The sequence below is a fragment of the Mustela lutreola genome, chromosome 9 (genome assembly GCF_030435805.1).
Source record: "Mustela lutreola isolate mMusLut2 chromosome 9, mMusLut2.pri, whole genome shotgun sequence".
Classification (NCBI taxonomy): domain Eukaryota; kingdom Metazoa; phylum Chordata; class Mammalia; order Carnivora; family Mustelidae; genus Mustela; species Mustela lutreola.
This window is the reverse complement of record NC_081298.1, coordinates 114,358,036-114,380,803: the sequence shown is the minus strand read 5'-3', so window position 1 is coordinate 114,380,803 and position 22,768 is coordinate 114,358,036. Positions and strand designations below refer to the sequence as shown.

Here is a 22,768-nt window from a genome sequence, read left to right as displayed (position 1 = left end):
AAGAGGAAAAGAACAAGTGTAATTATGAAAGGATGAGACCTAAGAAATTAAAGGAAAAAAAAGAAATTAAATAAAATATACTTTACCAGGCACATGGAAAAAAAACTATTATTTTTTGCTTCTATTTTTAAAAAAAGGTTAAATATAGAAAGTGGAGAGGGAGCATAAACAAGACTGGAGCAATTTTACACCTACCTCCTAAAAATAAATTATTTTGAAAAGACAGAAACAAATAATAGATACCCCTCCTTTACATTACCAGAGCACTCATATAAATGCTTCTTTATTCATCTTGAACACTGCCTGACAGAAAGATACTCAAATACTGGTGGCATGAATTTTGGCCACATCAATAAAACGAAATCCCGGGGCGCCTGGGTGGCTCAGTGGGTTAAGCCACTGCCTTCGGCTCAGGTCATGATCTCAGGGTCCTGGGATCGAGTCCCCCATCGGGCTCTCTGCTCGGCAGGGAGCCTGCTTCCCTCTCTCTCTCTCTCTGCCTGCCTCTCCATCTACTTGTGATTTCTCTCTGTCAAATAAATAAATAAATAAAATCTTTAAAAAAAAAAAAAAAAACAACGAAATCCCTTTCCTTTAGACTATGATAGTTCACAGTCTATGATGACCTGTAGTACAATTTATCAAACTCTTAACTAACATAAGCATGATTATAAATATGTCTATAATCCATCAGTTTTCAAACACCTTTGAAGTATTTTCTTCCCAAAACTATAGGGCAACTAAAACTCACTTTTAGTAAACAAATCCCTGGGGTGCCTGGGTGGTAAGCCTCTGCCTTCGGCTCAGGTCATGATCCCAGGGTTCTAGGATCGAGCCCTGCATCGAGCTCTGCACAACAGGGAGTCTGCTTGCCCCTCTCTCTCTCTCTGCCTGCCTCTGCCTACTTGTGATTTCTCGCTCTCTCTCTGTGTCAAATAAATAAATAAATCTTTAAAAAAAAAAAAAAAAACCGACAACAACAACAACCCACAAATCCCCTTGGGGCCAAATATCAAGCAAGAATTGCTATTCTACTCTGAATTATGTTTATACTTTAATCAAAATACATTCTTTAGAAAGATTAAAAATTTATATGTTGTACTAATTCAGACTGATCTATTTTTTAAGTGCAGTTTTTAATATGGCCCTCAAATTTTTATTTATTTATTTATTTTTAAGATTTCATCTATTTACTTGACAGAGATCACAAGCAGGCAGATAGGCAGAGAGAGAGGAGGAAGCAGGCTCCCTGCCGAGCAGAGAGCCCAGATGCGGGGCTCAATCCCAGGACCCCGGGACGACCACCCGAGGGGAAGGCAGAGGCCCCAACCCACTGAGCCACCCAGGCGCCCCTGGCCCTCAAATTTTTTAAAAAAATTTGATGAATTCTCTCTTACCTCAAAATTTATTTGAAGGGCTTGCAAAATTCATGGCCCTTATTATTTTAAAAGAAAGCTCTGTAAATGTATTAAAGAAACTAAATAAATATTAAAGAAATAAAAATCCTGATGAATGAGAAAAATGAAAACTATTTTCTGATAAAAGAATTTAAGACACCATTACATTCCCTTAAATATTGCTGCATATTCATATTCCTGCCTAAATAATCCTCCAGGAGTGGCACAAGAAGGATATTTGACTATTGATGGAAAGACCCAGGTTTCCACTTTTTAAAAAAATCTATTCTACAGTTCTGAGGGTTGTCTAACATATAAAATAAGAAGAATAATAACTCCTCTACAGGGTCTTGTAAAGACATAAATATGTACGTAGCAGTACCCTGAAATTACAATGCCTATTACACAACTGACTGCTATTCCATCTGATTCTATTATTGTCATATATTCTCTTTCCCGACCATTCCCAATCCCAAAGCCAGCTCACCAGTATATCACATGGCTACGTCTATTTTAAGGGTCCAGATTAAGTGCTTAAAAATAACAAGAAAGGGGATAGGGTAAACATATATCTTCAATATCTCAGAAGTTTTCTGAGTATTAAGAAGCTATGAAATATCCTTTATTATTTAGAGTCTTGAGGACCTACAACATATTGGTTAAATCTGCACAAGTAAAAAGACAGGGATTCAGTAATTTTCAAGAATTCATGGAGCTTTCCTTCAATATTGGGAAATTATATATTAGTTTCTACATAACTAAAAGGAGGAAATTAGAGAAACACAGGTATATAATACAAGACATCTAGAAAGAGATGAATTTGAGTTTGTAATGTAATCAAACCAGGAAATTCCTGGAATGGCATCTAACATCAGAAGGATAAGCAAGATGAGATCTGTAACCCTATTCTAATACAGTAGGCACAAAGTTGGGTGATGCATATTATAAATACTGCTACAGAACCTAATTAGGAGCCAAAAGAGCAATTGGAACTGGAATTGCTCATGAAAAGAGTCAGGCAACCAGTTCTATTCAACATCTACTCTGAATACCAATGTAATTAAATGCTTACAGGAAATCATGAATATAAGATAGCTGACCTCATAACTCAATAAGGAAAAATGGGATAACAATGTATGAAACCTACTTTGAATTACTTAAGAAATCAAAGTGAATTATTATTCTGTTGTACACAATCTTTTCTATATCCACAACACCCGTAACACAATATATCTCAATATCTCTTTGCTTCAGCAGAAAATCTGGATCTCCCCTGAAGACTTCTAGAGCAAAAACTGCCCTTGTCCCAAAACCCACTTGACGGTAAATTTAACATCTTTTCCACTCCCCAAGCTGTTTCTGGGTCATGTAAAATCTTGCCATCATCCTGTGTGACTTTATCATCTATATTAAGGACATATAAAATACCCTGGCCCCTTAATTCCTTGAATACCTCATCTTGGGGACCTTGGCTTCTAGCCCAGCTGCCATGACATGGCCGCATTCTGCTTTGTAACTGTGTTACTGAGGAAATCTTAAATTCCAACAACTTTGTCTCTGATCCCAATCTCTTCTTTTAATTCTCTCACTCAGGTATTCTAGTGTTATCAGTTCTCTGACCTTATTGGGAAATCCAGTACCCTAGTTCCCTGCGTGTTTTTCCCAGTTTACTTGCCCTCTCCTGGCAGAATGGCTGAGTTGGAATGTACATCCAAATGCTTAGACTTTCTGGGTTAGAGTCTTGGCTTCACTACTTATTAGCTGTGACCTTGGGCAACGGCAATTTATTTAACCTCCCTGTGCTTCAGTTTCCACATTTATTCAACCAAAATGTATTTCCTGAGTGCCTTCTCAGTGCCAGACATTGTTCTAGGTGCTAGGAATTCTGCAGTCAGCAGGGAAAGTAACCTTGGAGTTTACATTCTAGTAAGGGGGAAAAAACAGTTTTATTAAAAACTGAATAAGGGATGTCTGGGTGGCTCAGTCGGTTAAGCTGCTGCCTTTAGCTCAGGTCATGATCCCAAGATCCTGGAATTGAGTCTCACATCGGACTCCTTGCTCACGGGGAGCCTGCTTCTCTCTCTGCCTCTGCCTACCACTCCGCCTGCTCGTGCTCACTCACTCTCTCTCACAAATAAATAAATAAATACATAAATATCTTTTAAAAAAATAATAAGTTTAAAAAAAAAACTTTAAATAAGGGTGTCTGGGTGCCTCAGTTGGTTAGGCGACTGCCTTCGGCTCAGGTCATGATCCTGGAGTCCCGAGATCAAGTCCCCACATCAGGCTCCCTGGTCGGTGGGGAGTTTGTTTCTCCCTCTGACCTGTCCCCTCTCATGCTCTCTCCCATTCTCTATCTCTCTCTCTCCCCCAAATAAATAAATAAATAATCTTAAAAACAACAACAACAACAAACTTTAAATAAAACACAGATCATAGAAGTGTTTAGAACAGTGTATGATACTACAGCAAGCACTCATATAGCAGCCATTATTATATTTCACATTTTTTTCTCTCTAGTTTGGGTTTTGTGATCCTCTTTTCAGAAATTTCTCATTGGATATGCTCAAATATCAATCCCTCAGCCCCCTGGGGAATGACACAGGGCCTGGGGTATTTAGATCTATCTCCTACCCAGCCAGTGTTTGTGATAAAATCTTTGTTACAATCTTATGTGTGCTGGGTTCTGAAAGTTTATGAGGCACTGCTATTATCAATTTGTCCCATTCCCTGGCCGACTGTTCCATCGTCTATCTGCCATGGTGAAACACCATTCAACTCAACTACCTTTCCGGTGCTCACGTTTGAGTACTACAAAAGATATGTCAGAGAAACCCAAAGATTTGTACCCGTATACATTCAAGGTTATTAAAGTCAAATGATCCTAATCATTACCAGAATATTTTGTATTTCCAGTTCTATCTCCCATTTTTCTATGGTTGGGACCTTCAAACCTTCTTTCTTTTTTTCTCAGACTTAAAACTCCTTCATTTGCCCCTCATGGGAAGTTGATCCATATGCCCCAACACCCATGTGATTAGCTGGCTCCTTTTATGGTTTCCCACATACCCTTTATGCACGGCAGATCACATAATGTTATTACTCATATTCCTATCTGTATTTCCTCCAAACCAGAAACCCTAAAAAGACAGGGGCCATGTCATCTTGGTAAGAGACTGAAAAACTTCCTAGATTTTTATGTTTCCTTCTCCTTCCAATTGGTGGGAGGAGTTCACTTACTATCTAAAATACATGTAACAAGTGAAGATCAAGAGTTCAACTGATACATTTTTTTAAATTTAAGTAGGATTTGACCTTAAGTAAATTAAAATACTTAAGTAAGGGGCCCCTGGGTGGCTCAGTGGGTTAAGCCTCTGCTTTTGGCTCAGGTCATGATCCCAGGGTCCTGGGATCGAGCCTCACGATGGGCTCTCTGCTCAGCAGGGAGCCTGCTTTCCTTCCTCTCTCTCTGCCTGCCTCTCTGCCTACTTGTGATCTCTGTCAAATAAATTAAAAAAAAAAAAAAAACTTAAATTAAATTTAAAAACTTAATTTACTTAAGTGGGGCTTGAACTCACAACTCTGAGATTTAAGACCTGAGCTGAAATCAAGTCAGACACTTCATCAAATGAACCACCTAGCCACCCCTAAATGAAATGTTTTTTTAAATGACAGTTGGCTTTAAAAACAAAAGAAACATTTGAACATATTCCATTCTTAAAGCTATGTGTGTGTATAAAATTCTTGCATCAAGAAGTAGTGTTTGGAGGTCAAAAAAGTTCTTTCCAGAAGAAAAGGAAAACATGGAATAACAGGACAGCTAAAACATACACAGATTATCATATACCCAATACAAATTTAGAGTAAATCCAGTCTTCATTTTTTTAATACCACGTATAAATTTTGTGAACTTGAAGATCGAACTCTTTCACTGGTATTAGAATAAGTACACAGATTAGATGTGTGTGTGTGTGTGTGTGAAGTAAATAAAAGGCAAAATTTAACATACCTCTACATCTGAAGCACTTCGGGGCTGAGCTTGGCATAGCATATTTAATAACTGCAAAATTAATTCTTCAACATATTGAAGAGCATCATCACTAGACTCAAGAGTTGGATGAACTTGCCCCTGGACCTATAAACAAAAAGCAAAGTAATTAAAATGTAGATTTGTATGCAAGAACATGATCTGGCTTCCAGGTACAAATCTAAATGTCATGACCCAGAAGTCTGGAGTTTTCAACCTTTTTCCCAGCCACATACATCATATATGCTTTAACATGCCCCTGGAGACTGATACCTAACTGCAAATTTCAATATATATATTTTTCTTCTTAAACCACAGTTACCCTGAGGTATGGGAATGCAGAGAGGGTGGGAGAGGCTAAGCTGGGAATAAAAAATGCAGTTTATATGGTTTCCATCAAGAACCAGTGGTGGTTAGAACATTTACTCAATATATACTGCTCGGGCAAAACTGACCTCCAATGGCCCTACGGCCTTTGTTTCGCTCTATTTTCCCTACTAAATGATAAAATCCAACAGGGGCTTTCTTTGACTCACCAATGTAACACCAGCACCTAGCACTGTGCAGGACACATAATACAAACCTGATAAATGTTTGCTGAATATAAAGTCACCTTATCTCAAAGGACACAAAATGGTCACTTTTGACAATCTGTGACTGTCTGCTTTAGGAAGATAACTTGGTGGTCACTCATTCATAAATGCCTAATAATCTTTATTTTTGTATTTTTAAAATTAACATATAATGTATTATTTGTTTCAGGGGTACATGAGTCCTGTGATTCATCAGTCCTACACAATTCACAGCACTCACCATAGCATATGCCCTCACCAAAGACCATCACTCCGCCACCCCATCCCTCCCATCCTCCTCACTCCAGCAGCCCTCAGTTTTATTCCTGACATTGAGTCTGTTATGGTTTGTCTCTCTCTCTCTGGTTTCACCTTGCTTCATTTTTCTCTCCCTTTTGCTAGGATCCTCTGTCTTATTTCTCGAATTCCTCCTATCACTGAGATCATATGATAACTGTCTTTCTCTGATTGACTTATTTTGCTTAGCATAACACCCTCTAGTTCCATCCACATTGCAAATGGCAAGATTTCACTTTTGATGGCTGCATAATATTCTATCGGGTGTATATGTATACACACACACACACACACACACACACAATCTTCTTTCTCCATTCATCTGTTGATGGACATCTAGGCTCTTTCCATAGTTTGGCTATCGTGGACAATACCTAATTATCTTTACTTTCATTTTCCTCAACCATTTCTTTGGAGCCCATCAGGCCAAGAGCCTCTGTAGAACTTACATTTTAATAACCAGCAAGATAGTGTTTACCTGCATCCTCTGCCACTTCACTATGGGTTGCAACTATTCCTTATTTTTATTTATATTTTTAGATTCTACTTATTCATTTGAGGGAGAGAGAGAGAGGGAGAGAGAGAGACAGCATAAACACAAGCAGGAGTGGCTGGCAGAGGAAAGAACATAGAAAGTATGTAGAAGGAAGGAAGGAAGGAAGAAGTAGACTCTCCACTGAGCAGGGAGCCCCACATGGAGCTCAATCCCAGGACCCTGGAATCATCACCTGAGCCAAAGGCAGATGCTTAACCGACTGAGCCATCCAGGCACCCCTATTCCCTACTCTTAAAAATGGCAGAAAAGGGCGCCTGGGTGGCTCAGTGGGTTAAGCCTATGCCTTTGGCTCAGGTCATGATCTCAGGGTCCTGGGATCGAGCCCCGCATCAGGTTCTCTGCTCAGCGGGGAGCCTGCTTCCTCTTCTCTCTCTCTGCCTGCCTCTCTGCCTACTTGTGATCTCTGTCAAATAAATAAATAAAATCTTAAAAAAAAAAAAAAAGCAGAAAAATCAGTTCCAGGAGACAGACAATGTAAGTTTTAAAATATGTTCAACTTTAGAACAGCAGCAGAGCCTTCTTTGGAGGAAAGAAGCATGCTGGCCAAGAGCATGTGGTATGGTCTGTCCTACTACACATCAGCAGACAGGGTATGACAGCGTCAGTGTAGGGGGACATTTTAATAGACAGTATACTACATAGTGAACTTCTGAAATGTATGTTAAACATACACAGAGGACTGCTTGGGTGGTTCAGTCAGATAAACATTTGATTTGTGATTTTGGCTCAGGTCATGATCTCATGGATTGAGAGATCAAGCCCTACATCAGGCTCTGCACTCAGTGGGGCATCTGCTTGGGATTGCCTCTCCCTCTGCCCCTCCCCCACTGTGTGCACTCACGTACTCTCTCAAATAAATAAATAAATCTTACATAAAGTTACATATATATATACATACATATGCATTTAAAATACTTATTAAAGAAAAATACTTTAGAGGCTGATAATACAACAACTCACAACTGTAGTGGATAGTGCTTCATCAAGTCTAAGGTTTAAGGCAATTTATTATTGTTTTATAGATGAAGAAACCAAGCTCCAAAAGGCTTAAATCATTTGTCCAGTCATTTTTGGTTATGTCTGTTATAGCAATTACCAACTTGACTGTAAGTGATTTGTTTATCAATCTCTCCACCCTGTTAGATGACTGAATGGATGGACAATTAAAATAATGGTTAGTCTGGGTTTAGAGCCCAGAATTCATGTTTCTCAGCTCAGCGCTTGCTATTCTTCATTCCATCATACTCTAAAGTATATAACTAGTGTAAACTTACTCCCCTTCAACACTTTACAAGACCAAACCCAACTTTCTGTTTTTTAACTGGAGCCTGGCTAATGTTTTGTTAATTCATTTATCTGAGTATAGGTGACACACAAGGTTACAATGGTTTGAGGTGTACATCAGTGATAGCAGTGTTGCCTTCTCTACACCTTATGCTATGCTCAAAGTGCAGGTGCCATCCGTCACCACGTTACTATAGTATCACTGACTATACTCCACATACTGTGCTCACATTCCCTTGATTATTCATTCCACAACCAGAAGTATCTCCCATTCCCCTTCACCCATCCGGTCCATCCCCCTACCTCCCTTCCCACCAGCCACCATCAGTTTAGTTTGTTCTCTGTATTTCAGGTTTGATTCTGCTTAAAAGTTTTATTTTTATTCATTGAACTGCATGCACCCATTGGCTTAAATTGTCTTCTCTGTTTCCCTTCATGGCTGATTCATCCTCATTTATCAATGAATCCTAACACCACATGGTACACTTTTCATGGGGGTCTCTCAGTCAAGTCTTCATTTTTAAAATTCTCTTTTCTCATCAGTGGCACAATCTATTCTACCTCTCTTATTTTTCCATTTTCTTGTGAAGTTCCTTATTTTCCTCTACTCTGGATTCTACTGTCATTTGTTTATTCCCTTCTTCTATTCATTCCCCCAATCTCATTAGTTCTACATCTTAAACTATAATCTATCCAGATGACTGCAAAGCTATCTCTAATCCTGACTTCTCTCCTGAGTTTTAGACACACACCTCAAACACTTGCTAGATATCTCTACCTATCCTATCAAAATCTCTAATATGACTTGGGAAGAAAAAGGAACTTTTAATTATAAAAGTACTTAACAAGAAAAACTATGTCTCAGGGCACTTGGCTGGCTTAGTTAGTGGACCATGTGACTCCTGATTGCTGGATTATAAGGTTCAAGCCTCATATGGGGTGTAGAGATCACTTAAAAATAAAAAATAAAGGGGTGCCTCGCTCAGCTGTCTGCCTTCAGCTCAGGTCATGATCCCAGGGTCCTGGGATGGAGCCCCACATCAGGCTCCCTGCTCGGTGGGAAGTCTGCTTCTCCCTCTCTCACTCCCCCTGCTTGTGTTCCCTCTCACGCTGTCTCTATCAAATAAATAAATAAAATCTTAAAAAAATAAAAAATAAAATCTTTTAAAAAGCCCTTATAAGAAGGAAAACTGTATCTCACACATAGAGCTAAATTTAAGAAATGAAAGTACATTTTATTTTTTTAAAGATTTTATTTATCATCTGAGAGACAGTCAGAGAGAGAGAATGCATGAGAGGGGAGGGTTAGAGGGAGAAGCAGACTCCTTGCTGAGCGGGAAGCCTGATGAAGGGCTTGATCCTGGGATTCCAGATCATGATCTAAGCTGAAGGCAGATGCTTAACTGACTGAGCCACCCAGGTAGCCCAAAATGAAAGTATATTTTAGAAATCATAGTATAGCAGCCCCTGTTTTCACAAGATGTTGTACTGGAAACCATAGCTATAATTGGGGATTACATTCCTGTCCAAGGCTTCAGAATCACATGAACTATACAGCTATAGATTTACAAAATCCACAGAATTTTAGAAATAAAAGGGACTTTAGAAGTCATTTAACTCAGCCCCACTATTTAGCAAATGAGAAAAAGGAAAATACCTATGAATGGGTATGCTATAAATACTAGCAATGTTATAAATACTGAAGCTGGGCCTCCCGGTGTCTGGGCCATCACTCTTTCCACTAAACCCCTGACTGTCAAATTTGGAGTCTGAGGAGTATCCTAGTAGCCCCATCAGCATAAGGAAAATACCCACAAACTGCATCTAATCACCTGGTGGGCTTCCACAAAACACTTGGCTTGAACGTATGCTGTCACACTTTAATAAACGTTTACAAGTAATAAATGCAAAGGCACCACTATAAATCTCTATAATCTGAAAAGGTATAATCATTTTCATTCAAAATTACAAATAAGGTAAAATTTATGAAATTATAAATATACTGAATATCCAACATACAGCTAAAATGCTAGAGATAATATTCAAATAAAAATACTTATGAATTTTTTTTTTAAGATTTTATTTATTTATTTGACAGACAGAGATCACAAGTAGGCAGAGAGGCAGGCAGAGAGAGAGAGAGGAGGAAGCAAGCTCCCTGCTGAGCAGAGAGCCTGATGTGGGACTCAATCCCGGGACCCCAAGATCATGACCTGAGCCGAAGGCAGCGGCTTAACCCACTGAGCCACCCAGGTGCCCCTCAAATAAAAATATTTAATCAACAATAAATTTAATTAACTTTTAAAAATATCAGAGCCCTCTGAGGTTTAGGTACCTCGGGAACACATTTTAGAAAGTGTTCTGGAAAGTGCAAATTAATCAGATTATTTTTTAAAATGTTGTTTGTTTTTCAAAGAAACCCATGCAAACAACATAATTCTTCACTAATATATCTCCACTTCCAGCTGCTCTTCAGGTTACACTTGATGCCGAAGCAATTCAGACTATTTGCGTTTTGCTAAAACATGGCATGCAGTTTCACTCACCGTTCTCCATGCCTATCATTCATTCTCTTACCCTTTTATCTGCCTGTCTGACTTTCAAAGCCCAGGTCTCACCTCATTTGGGAAGACTTCCTTCTTTCTTGTGTCTTTCTAAGGGAGAATTAATCTCATTCATTCAAATGATTTATTGACTCTATTAAGTATCAGACTCTGATAATGTTGGATACACAGTGATAAACCAAAAACAGTCTCTGCTTATAGGGGCCTTACACTCTGCTAATGCTTGTACTGGATACCTCTTCTTTGTTATCAGTTTGTCATACTGAGTTATAATTACATGTTCCCTTGTCTACTGGATGGACAGTGATAATCTAATTGGGCAGGGCCTTGTTTATCTAGTTCTAGAATCATATTTTCTTTGCTTTTCCCTCTAAATCCATGACATTCATGGTATACTCAAAGCCTTAGGGTTGCAGGGGTGAAAGGAATAAAATATCTTTCTTAGAATAAAGACTGAAAAGGGGTAGTGGTAAGGCTAGAGTTTGGATGATTCCAGGAGCGTAAACTCCTTAGGAGAAACCATTCAACATATAAAGACAGAACTAAAATAGATAATTATGCAGAATCAAATAAACTGTATATAACTAGAGTGGTGAAATGCTATGGTTTAAACAAACTTGATACTCATAAAGTTTTAGAAATTTAAATTCAAACTGTTTTATTCACTTATGGTTACTAATAGCCAAATAAAACCTATTAGGTAAATTAATCACACAAAGAATTAGGCTTAAACAGAAAATAATGCATGATGCCTGCTGTTCTTCTAAGTTTCTATTAACCTTTACCATATCTTAAATCTGTCCAATTAGAATTACAAGGTTCGTTCATACAAGAGACTAATAAGTTATATTACTTCCTTAAAAAAATAATACTTTAAAACCTCCAACTGAAAAGCATGGACAACAGTAAATGTTTCAAGATAAGAACACCAATTCCTGAAATACAGACTTTGCTCTTTATTCTTTTAAGGAAGATGCTGTTAAGAGATTTAATGAGCAGACAGAAGTAGTATTGCATTTCCTGTATAGACAGAACAAAAAACACTTCTTTTCTGTGAGATAGTGTTACAGCTAAAGTGTTCCATTCCATTTAAGTGGTACTCAAGGTATTTAATAGGTCAAATGATCCAAATTATTGAAGACCATACAGAAGAGGTTACCCTGCCCAATCTTATGACAGCCTTCAGAAGTCATCTAGAGCTGATATTCACTGAAGATGTATAGGGTGTGTGTGTGTGTGTGTGTGTGTGTGTGTGTGAGAGAGAGAGAGAGAGAGAGAGAAAGAGAGAGAGACCAATTATAATAAGCATTTAGAATTGGGTTTATACACTAGATGTGGATTTTCCCATACATACGGTTTTTTAAAATATTATATTTTATACTTACATTTACTGATATCAAAAAGTTCATATATTTTTAAAAATACAATTGGGTAATTTAAATAAAGCAAATGTAAGAATTTCACTAAAGAATTAATGATAGCCATGAGTAAGAATTTTATATGATCATGAAAGTGAGTAATTCTTTTAAGGTAGAATCATCCTATTCAACAAAAGATGACACATGGAATTTTAAACATTCTTGGGGCGCCTGGGTGGCTCAGTGGGTTAAGCCTCTGCCTTCAGCTCAGGTCATGATCTCAGGGTTCTGGAATCGAGCCTTGCAGCAGGCTCTCAAAGAGCCTGCCTCCCCCCCTCTCTCTGCCTGCCTCTCTGCTCACCTGTGATCTCTGTTTGTCAAATAAATAAATAAAACTTAAAACAAAACAAAAACGTACTTTAAAGACTTCCTATATCTATCTTAGAGATGGTCCATTTTGTCTCTACTGGTTTCTAACAGATTCAGAAGCAACTTTGTGGGCTATTATTGCCAGATTTTGTGGAATCTGAAAAAACAAAGGGATCAGGTCTGTATCAATCCCTAGTTGTCTGATACAGGAGTCTTCTCAGTGTATTCAGCAATCCCCTGGGTAAACTGCCAGAAAATGCTACATTGAACTCTGATGAATTTTTCATAGGCTTTTCTAGCTAATGGCTCTCTGAAGAACGAGAAAGGCTTCTAGAGTGTATTTCATCCTATCTGGAGCCCAGATCGGCTACTTTGATTTATAAATATAACAGAATACAAAATAAAACTTGTATTCTCAAAATCTTTGCCATAGCAAGTAAAGATTTGGACGGTTAACATTTCTTTCTTAGTGTTACAAATACACTAGATGTGTATTTATTTAGCTAACATTTTATGTTTTAGGTGCTTATCTTTCCTCATTCATAGATTTAAAAACCAAAGCAAAAATTCTTTGTAAAAAAAATTAAAAGAGACAAAAATAAAACAAATCAGAGAACTTAAATTTTTTCTATAATTAAGTTGACTAAAAATGTTTTCTCATTTCTTGGAGACTGTTAATTAGCTTTTAGTCCCATATATGTAACAATCTTATTTTTTCTTCCAGAGTTCCTCTTATTTGCAGGGGATGCAAAGAGGAATAAGGACATAACATCTACCCTCACAAAGAGTTCAGCTCACAGAGGAGCTAGACATGTACACAACTGAATTAACATAGTGTGATGGGGCTAAAATGGAGTTATATATAAGGTACAGCGATGACCAAAAAAAAAAAAAAGAGTGACCTTGCTCATGGGTATGAGGAGAGTATCAGAAGTATCAGAAGTCTTCCCAAGTGGGGCGCCTGGGTGGCTTAGTCAGTTAAGCTTCCAACTCTTGATTTTGGCTTAGGTCATGACCTCAGGATTGTTAGATCAAGCCCCATGTTGGGCATGAAGGCTGCTTAAGAGTTTCTCTCCCTCTGCCCCTCCCCACTCCTCCAGCTTGCACCCTCTCTTAAACAAAAACAAAACAAAACAGAAGTCTTCCCAAGGAAAACACACATGAACTGCAGCTTATAAAGGATGAATAAGGTGTGAAAGGCAGCACATTAGGAGGCAGGGCTTTTACTAAAAAAGCTAGCATATAAAAAATTATAGAGGCCAAGACCAAATGATATGTTGGGAGAACTTTAAGAGCTGGCCCAAACAGCGCATGTAGGGAAGGCTAAGCCTGGGAAGGCCCACTTGTGTTTAATCCTAAGAAGTAGGGAAGTTACCAGGGAAATAGAGTAATTGAAAGGTTTTAAACAAGACACTGACATAATTATATCCCTTTGCAGAAGAATTTCTCTAGTATCAGTACGAAGAATGAGTTGAAATGAAGATTAGGTTGAAGGAAGCAAAACTAGTTGGAAGGATGCTACAGGGTCTGGAAAAAGAAACAGTGGAGGCCTAAACCAAGGTAGAAACACTGGGAGGTGGGTAAGTGAGGAGGTGTGTTTGGATAACTATTTTGGAGGCAAGAACCACCAACTTAGTAAATAGAAGAGGATTTTTAAGATTTTATTTACTTATTTGACAGAGTAGGCAGAGAGACATGCTAAGAGAGGCAGGAAGAAGGCTCCCCACTGAGCTGAGAGCCCAATGTGGGGCTTGATCCCAGTACCCTGGGATCATGACCTGAGCGGAAGGCAGAGGCTTTAACCCACTTTAACCCACCTACGTACTCCAAGAAGAGGATATTTTGCAGAAAAGATAAGAAATTCAAGTTGAACTCCTCAGTTTAAGGTTCTTGTATTATAGTGAAACAAAGCTGAAATTTTTTATCAAGTGGTTTAAATTTTTTATTGTATTTAATTTTTTTGGCTGTAGAGAGTTATTTCTCCTAGTAGTGTTTCAAATACTCAAGTAGCAAAACTACCTAACTACTGGGTTTTTATGGATGAGATATATTTACTTATTAACCTATTAGCTGTCATAAGTACAGGATGTGAAGAGGGCTTTTTAAATGGATATTTGCAAATAACTTAGTCCCAATTGTCAAAATTTTTTTTTTTTACTAATGTGAAATGATTACAATGAATTAACTGCAATAAGTAAAAATTATTTAAAACTACTCATCACATATTTGGCCATGTGAGCAAAATATAAATAAATAAATAATCTGAGAACTTGTGTACACTATAGAAGTAGCCTTGGACTACTACATATAGCCAAAAAAAAAAATGCATGTACAAAAATAATAAAGATAACTTCAACTGTAACTTTTACAATAAAAGCAATGAAAAAAGATACAGCTAACATATAGCAACAACTTTAAATTATAGGAAATACAGTTACTGAAAAGTTCTATCTCATACCATCTGAAGAAATTTTCAATTATAGTAGGAAATATTCACACACAGAATTTTTAAAACACATACATATTTAACCCTTCATTCAAAACCACATTGTAAATGACATTATAAACCTGGGACATCTTATTGTATCAGAAAGCAAGGAAGCTCTCAGAGGTGAATGGGTCTTAACAAAACAAAACACAGGAATATTATGAAAAGGTTCCTCACTTTCAAAATATGGGCTAATTCAAAAACCAAATCTATTGTAACTATCGGAAATACACTGACTGTGCTTGCTTCAGTAGCACATTTACTAAATTCGGAATGATACAGAGACGATTAGTATGGCCCCTGTACAAGGATAACTCATGAAATACATTGAATCTATAAAAACCAAGGAGGTCAAAAGGATGTTTTAAAAAATACCAAACTCATTAAATAGCACTGAAAATAACTGGGGCACCAATTCTTAATCCTGAAATAATTAATATACATCTTTCTTTTCCTGTCCAAACTATACTCTGGGATAACCAAAAAATCCAAATTGATGAGGAATTCTTCCTTACAGAAGGATTCCAGAGAACAAATGTAAAAGGAATGCAAAACAAAAACCAACCATCTGCAACTTGAACAACATAAATTCAGACATTAATCACCAACAGATGAAACCATTATATGAAGAGTTAATCTTTTATAAAGAAGGGCTAAGGTTGTCACTTGAGAATCCCCTGATCAATCTTAAGTTAATATCACTAAAACTGAAGCCACACTTGATGCAGCATAAAGCCACAGCACCACCTGTGGAGTAATCTTGCCAAAAAAGCTAAAAATAAATCCAATCAAGATTCAAAAGCTAACTTCCATTTATAGAAACTATGACACGTATAAGTTAGATATTACCCCAAGGAAGTAAACAGAAAAATCCAGAATGTTGAACATCTTGAATGACAACTGACCCAGTTCCTGCAATAAGTCAACTGGGAGAGAAGGGTCTGTAAATTAAAGAAAATTCAGAGACATAACAACTACATTTAATATACAGTCCTTGTTTGGGGCTTTTTTTTGTTGTTGTTGTTTGGGGCTTCTGATTCCAATAAGCCAACTGCAAAAACACTTCTCAAAAAAATGGATGAATCTGAGTTTTGACTGGTATTATTAGCGACACCAAGAAATTGTTAATTTTGAAAACTATGATAATGGCATTGCAGTTGAATGAATATATAAGAATATGTAAGAAAAAAATGCATGTTGAAATACACAGGGAGAAAATGACCTCTGATGAACATGATTTGCTTTAAAGTACTTCAGGAAAGATAAAGAGGCAGGTGGATGAAGAAGTAAATGTGGCAAAATCTAGGTAACTCTAGGTGACAGGCATATGAAGATTTGTTCTGGCTACTTTGTGTAGGTTTTAAATTTTTCATTTAAAAATATTGGAGTGGAATATAAAAATACTGCATATCACCTACAGAGACTCTCACCAATGCAAATTCACCCCACTCCTACTATTCCCTTTGCAAAGATCTGGGGTTAGGACCCACAATCTGCATCTTTAACAAAATACCTCAGAAGATTCTTTCAAGGGATCCCGAGATCACACTTGGAAAAATATTAACACAGAAGAAAGAACTTCAAAGTTCTGGAGATATTAAGAGGGGGGTTGATAAAAGGTCTACAACCTGATCTGACTTTTGAAAAATGAATGGAACTCTTCCAGGTGAATCAATGAGGAAGGCAATCTGGCAGGAATGCTGTAAGTAAACACACAGAGATACAAGAGTACATACTGCAGTTTAGGAAATAGCAAGCAGTTTGGTATGATTAGAATATAAGGAAGCATGATGGGAAGATGGTAGGAGGTGAAGTGAGCAAGAGATATAATGTAAAAGATTTCTGTAGGCCATGCTAAAAAAATTACTACACTCAATATATCTGGTGCTAAGGGAAATTTTACTCTGTATTCTAAAAAGTTCAGTTATTGGACTTTAGAAACAAAATGTCCATGACTTGAGGACTATTTGTGTCTTAAAAGGGTCTTGGTAAAAAGACCTTTATTTTTTCTTAAGTTTTATTTATTTCTCTTTACCCCATGTGGGACCTGAACTCACAACCCCTTGACAAAGAGTCACATGTTCTTCCAACTAAGCCAGCCAGGCACCCCAAAAAAGACCTTTTCATAAAAAAGACAAGATATCAATATCATAGTTACCTTCAACTAAGTTCTCTACCCTGTCCATGACCTAAAATGAGACCTTAAAAAAAGGTACTAAAATTAAATGTTCTCAAACAGAACAACAAAAATCAAACAATACACCTACATGTTACCATTATGTGCATACAGTATGTACCTATGTACTTCCTAGTTCAGTCCACTAAGAGGGCCTAAAGGTACTTATACATACCTCACTAACAAGGAGCACATTCAGTGCCCTGATCTTGGTTCCTAACATCAGTCTCCAAAAGAGAAAGAAGCGTTCTTTAGAGACATGGCTGATTCTAGGTCTGGGGACGGGAATATACAGAATGAGCCTAGAGCATACTGCAGTACTAGAAAGGGAAAAGTGCCCCAAACCCAAAAGTGTAGAGCATGTCAAAAAGTCACAGAGTGGGGAAAAAGAAGGAATGAAAGAAAGGGAAAACCATGACAGGAGTCAACATGAAAGACTTCCCAATGATCAAAGCTGATAAAATTTGAGCAAGAAAATTATAATCCGAAGTATAAAATAAATATCCATGAGCGCATTCTGATACAGATACAAACAGATATATGAAACAAATATAAACTTATTTTCCTAAATAAAGGGAAATTGTCTATTTGTCTATTTTCATATCTATATGAAATATAGTTATTTTCATATCTATATGAAATATAGTTATTTCCTTTATATATATATATGCAACTACATAGTTACTCCCTCCCCTATCTTTTCCATATTCTTTAGAAGTTGCGGGAGGGATATTTAATACTATACGCTTCAGTTACAATCCAGTTCCATATAATATGTAAAAGATGGGGGATGGAGGATTAACTTTATTGTGGATAAAGCTAAGAAACACTACCTTGGCCCTGTGATCAAGGTTAACATCAACAATGACAAGTCATGTTTATAACATGTACCTTTGATATGCTATAACAAAAAATGGCAATTTACCTCTGTAGTTTTCTTACCAAAAAGCTATGACCTCAGTCTAACCATGAGAAAAGCAATGGACAAATTCAAATTGAGGAGCATTCTGCAAAAAACATGACCAGCACTTCTCAAAGTCAACAAGGATAAGGCAAGTCTGAGAAACTGTCACAGACCAGAGAAGGCAAGGGAGACAAGATGACTAAATGTGATGCAGTATCCTGGGTGCGAATATGAAGCAGTAAAAAGGACACTGGAGGGAAAACTGGCAAAACATGAATAAGGTCGCAAGTTCAGTAAATAATAATGTACTAATGATTTTTTTAGTTGTGACATATGGCATTAATAAGGAGAAATTAAGGGGTGCCCGCGTGACTCAGTTGTTAAGCATCTGCCTTCAGGTCAGGTCATGATCCCAGGGTCCTGGGTATGACCCCCATGTCGGGCTCCCTGCTCAGTGGCGAGTCTGTTTCTTACTCTCCCTCTGTCCCTGCTCATGCTCGCTCGCTCTCTCTCATAAATAAAATCTTTTTAAAAAAATGTTAACAGTAAGTAATGTTTGAAAAGCAAAACTTGGAAGCAACCCCAATGTCTATCAACATCAGAATGGATCAATACACTGTAGTAAACTCACACAGTGGAATATTATATACCAGTGAAAAGAGTGAGCTAAAAGCTACATAACATAAATGACTCTCAAAATCAAAATACTGGGCAAAAATATAAGTTACAGACTAATAAAAACAATATGATTCCATTTATGTCAAGATCAGAAAAAGGCAAAACCAAATCAGGCATTGTTCAGGAATTTATATACATGTGATAAAACTGTAAAGAAATGTAAGCAGTCCATTAATCCACTTCCAGGTGATAGGAGAGGAGATGCAATTATGTAGAAAAACATAGGGGCCTTTTAAAGTATTAGAAATAAATTGAATCTTGAACCATGTGTTAGGTACATAGGTGTTCATTTTAAACTGAATGTGTAAGTTACATGTACTCCTTTAAATATAAGATATACTTACAAATTTTTTAAAATTAAGATTATCATGAATATTTAAAACTATTTTTCTTGTCTTGGAAGTTTTAAGTATTTTCTTCAATAAATGTTATAAAACATAAATATATAACTTTTGCAAGTAACAAAATATCCTTGTTGTTATTTGGATAACAAGTATTGAGCAAAACAAAGAAACTGATGCAACTATAAACCTGGTCCTGGCAAAGAGGCATATGAGATTTTACAAGTTTTTTTTTTTTTTTAAGATTTTATTTATTTATTTGAGAGAGCAAGTGAGCACATGCAGGGGGAAGAGGCTGAGGGAAAGGGAGAAGCAGAGTTCCTGCTGATCAGGGAGCTAGATTCCAGGATCCTAAGATTACGACCAGAGCCACAGGCAAATGCTTAACTGCCTGAGCCACCTACAAGTTCTTAATTGGAAATCTTTTTGCAATAATAGCCTAGTATTAACCAAATCAGAATCTGCTGTCAATAAAGTTTGAAATATAACCTACAGAATCATTTTTCCATAGCAATAATGCAAGATAGTTCTTGTTTGTTAGCAAAAAATGTTGATAGTTGTTAAGTTCAAAAGTTCTGAGGATTTTGGTCATAAAAGCTTTTTTAAAAACCCAAGTATTCTCTTGTTTTTAAATTCAATATTTACAATTGAAAAATTTAACAAAGTGATCAAAATTAGAAAAAGACATTGCACAGTGACACTGAAAAATGGCTGTCTTTTTTCCTGCATTTATTAATGAAATAAAATCCATATTATGCTCTGTAGTCAAAATTTAACTGGTAGTCTATTTTTTAATTTTTATGGAAACACCAATTAATAAATAGGGAAGAAATCCTGGTCTTTCACTCTGATTAATTAGACAACTAATAAAATTAGGTCATACTAATTTCCTCATCTAATCTTATTTTAAATTCTAAAAATGGAACCAAAATTTGTTAACTGTGGTAGGGGAAGAAAATTTGTGTTTAGGCCTGTGTATATATAATTAAGATAAGAATAAAAGTTTCTGTAACTTTGTATGTATAGATTCCTTCTATTTATTATAGGAAATTTTTTATTTTTAAATATTTGCAAATATTTAATCCATGTTATATAATTTTTGACAATTTTCCTGACTTTTAATTCATAAATGCAGCATCTGACTATTCACAAGTTTCTGAATTTTTATTAAAAACATTTATTGAACCCTCTCCATAGAAATCCTCTCTTAAGTTATATAAAAAGGATATAGAAAATAATACCTATTGAAGAGTAAATAGTAAAGCTGAAGAAAGGAAACACAAACACATATAATCATAAAATCTTAGGTGTTGTGAAGAAAGAGCTAGAAGTGACTTTGTACCCTAAATTCCCACCTAAGGAGGCTGTCTTTTACAAAACAGTTTGAGGGACACCTGGGTGGCTCAGTTGGTTAAGCATCGGCTTCCAGTTCAGGTCACGATACGGGGGTCCTGGGATCAAGCCCCACATGGGGCTGCCTGCTCAGCGGCGAGTCTGCTTCTCGCTCTTTCCTTCCTTCTGCCCCTCTCCCCTCACTTGCATTTTCTCTCTCTACCTCAAATTAAGGAAAAAAAAAAACAGCTTATATGTACAATGCACACATCAAAAAGTTCAAAAAGTTGACAAAGTACTAAGAAAAACCAAGTTCTGGAGTAATAAGCACAGGTGCCTGGCTTCTCTGTCTTGTTACACATTAGTAGCTTTTTATCTTATTTTCAATTCAAGCTAGAGCCAGTGAATATTAGAGTCAAACTCTTGTCTGATATAAAGATGTTGGACAGACATATTTTCACAAAACTTGTTTGAAACTTTTACCCAGAAGCATCCTATTTCTAATTTTAATGTTTGCTCCAGGGAGAAAAGTTAATCTGAATTGACTAATATCATGAACTGCTCAATTTATTCCATTTTGTTATTTATATCAAAAACGTAAAGTAAATCAAACTCAAAAGAAGGACTTAAGGGACGCCTGGGTGGCTCAGTTGGTTAAGCAGCTGCCTTCAGCTCAGGTCATGATCCCAGCATACTGGAATTGAGTCCTACATCAGGCTCCTTGCTTGGCAGGGAGCCTGCTTCTCCCTCTGCCTCTGCCTGCCACTCCCTGCCTGTGCTCGCTCTAGCTCCTCTCTCTCTGACAAATAAATAAATAAAATCTTAAAAAAAAAAAAAAAAAAAGAAGGACTTAAGCCTTCAGCTATTATGTAGCCAAGGGACAGGATAGTTAGGTACTTTACAAAACTTGTTCAAAAATCTAAATTCCTATGGGAAAATAGCAAAATAACTCAAGCTTCAGGAGGAAGAGAAATAAAATAAATACTACTATATAAATATCAGAGTTAGCACTACAGACCACATTAGCTTGACAGGTAGTTCTTCTAATCTTTCCCTTACATTTCTTTCATTCGTGCAACAAATATTTGTTGAGTAGTCCATATATATGCTCAGCAGTGTAGTAGGCATTTAGGAAAAGCAGGAAAGACAGAGTTCTAGTCCTCACAGAACTTAACATTCTTTGCTCTAGGTTAGACTTGTGTTACTGGGTCTTTTCCCTCATTTTCCTCTGTATTTTTGGCAAAGGAAAACTAGATCTATGTTAATGAAGGAATAAAGAAAAACAGAAAGATAATTTTTGAAAAAAGATAACAATGCGTAACCAAAATCTACCTTTAATTTACCCAAAAAGAGCTAGAAATCTAGCCAGATCTTAAAGCTCCAGAAAGAAGTTAAGGCCAAAGACAAGGATCTGGAGTTCACCCAATCATTCACAGGAAACAATACAAATTAAAGAAGGATAAAATCTCTTACTCCGGGGTTAAGACCACAGAGCCGTGAAGGACAGGACGGAACCTTGGTAGCACGTACATCTGAGCAGCAAGCAGATGAAGATGAGGCAAAATAAAAACCACTGTCTGAGAACTTTAAATGCTGCAAATCTCAGAGTATTTTGAGAAGGCCAATTAATGAACAATTAGCACATAATTGGTGACCTCTTGGAGAAAAATGCGAGTAGAGTAGAATGAGCAGAACCCAAATGGTACTCAAATGGAACCCAACCAAATGGGACTCAAATGGAAGACGACCTCGGAGTAAATGGGAAGAGAGAGCGGGGGGGGGGGGGGGGGGGATCCTAAATGCAGACTGCTCTTGGGGGAACTCTAGCGAAGAAAACAAGAAGAGATGCAACAGTATAAGTCTTAAAAAAGAAATGCAAAATACAAAGGGTAAAGGAAATACTAGCCCAACTTTTAGTCAAAAATTTATTACTCTTGGTATTTCATGCATTTTAGAGGAAGACATTTTACCAATGTCGATAAAGGTTTAAGAGAAATCACTGACACATTTGTGTGGTACATTCCACATTCAACACCCATGTGCCAGAGACTAGCATACCATCGAACGCATTCATTCGGGAAATATTTCTTGATAGCCCGCTATGTTCCACATATAATACCAGGCACTGGGAATGTAATGAAGAAACAGCTCTGTATGCATCATGTCGTTTACAATTTAGTGAAGGGAAAAATATTAATTAATCTTTATAATCTTTATAACTGTATGAAGGAAACAGTTTTATGAACTGTTTGAATTTAGATTTGGGGGTCAGGGAAAAATCCTCTCTGACCAAATGATGTTTAAGCTGAGGTCTAAAACAGAAGTGCCGGCATCCTGCATCACTGCTCCCAGAACTGCTCACACCTTCATGCTTTCTCATGCTTGTCCTCTGCCTTGACTGTTCTTTTCCCCTTAACCCTACCAG

At 37.0% G+C, this 22,768-nt stretch overlaps 1 protein-coding gene and 1 pseudogene across 2 annotated transcripts in view; one reads left to right on the top strand and one right to left on the bottom strand.

The window, feature by feature from the left end:
- The window catches only part of SOS1 (SOS Ras/Rac guanine nucleotide exchange factor 1), a 145,492-nt gene that overhangs the window by 81,288 nt on the left and 41,436 nt on the right, over positions 1-22,768 (bottom strand). For both annotated transcript variants that reach the window (XM_059188529.1, XM_059188530.1), the window contains exon 2: positions 5,407-5,532. In XM_059188529.1, coding sequence (XP_059044512.1) covers positions 5,407-5,532 — 126 coding nt within the window. The remainder of the gene's footprint in view (positions 1-5,406; positions 5,533-22,768) is intronic.
- LOC131808693 (U6 spliceosomal RNA) lies at positions 15,151-15,249 on the top strand (annotated as a pseudogene).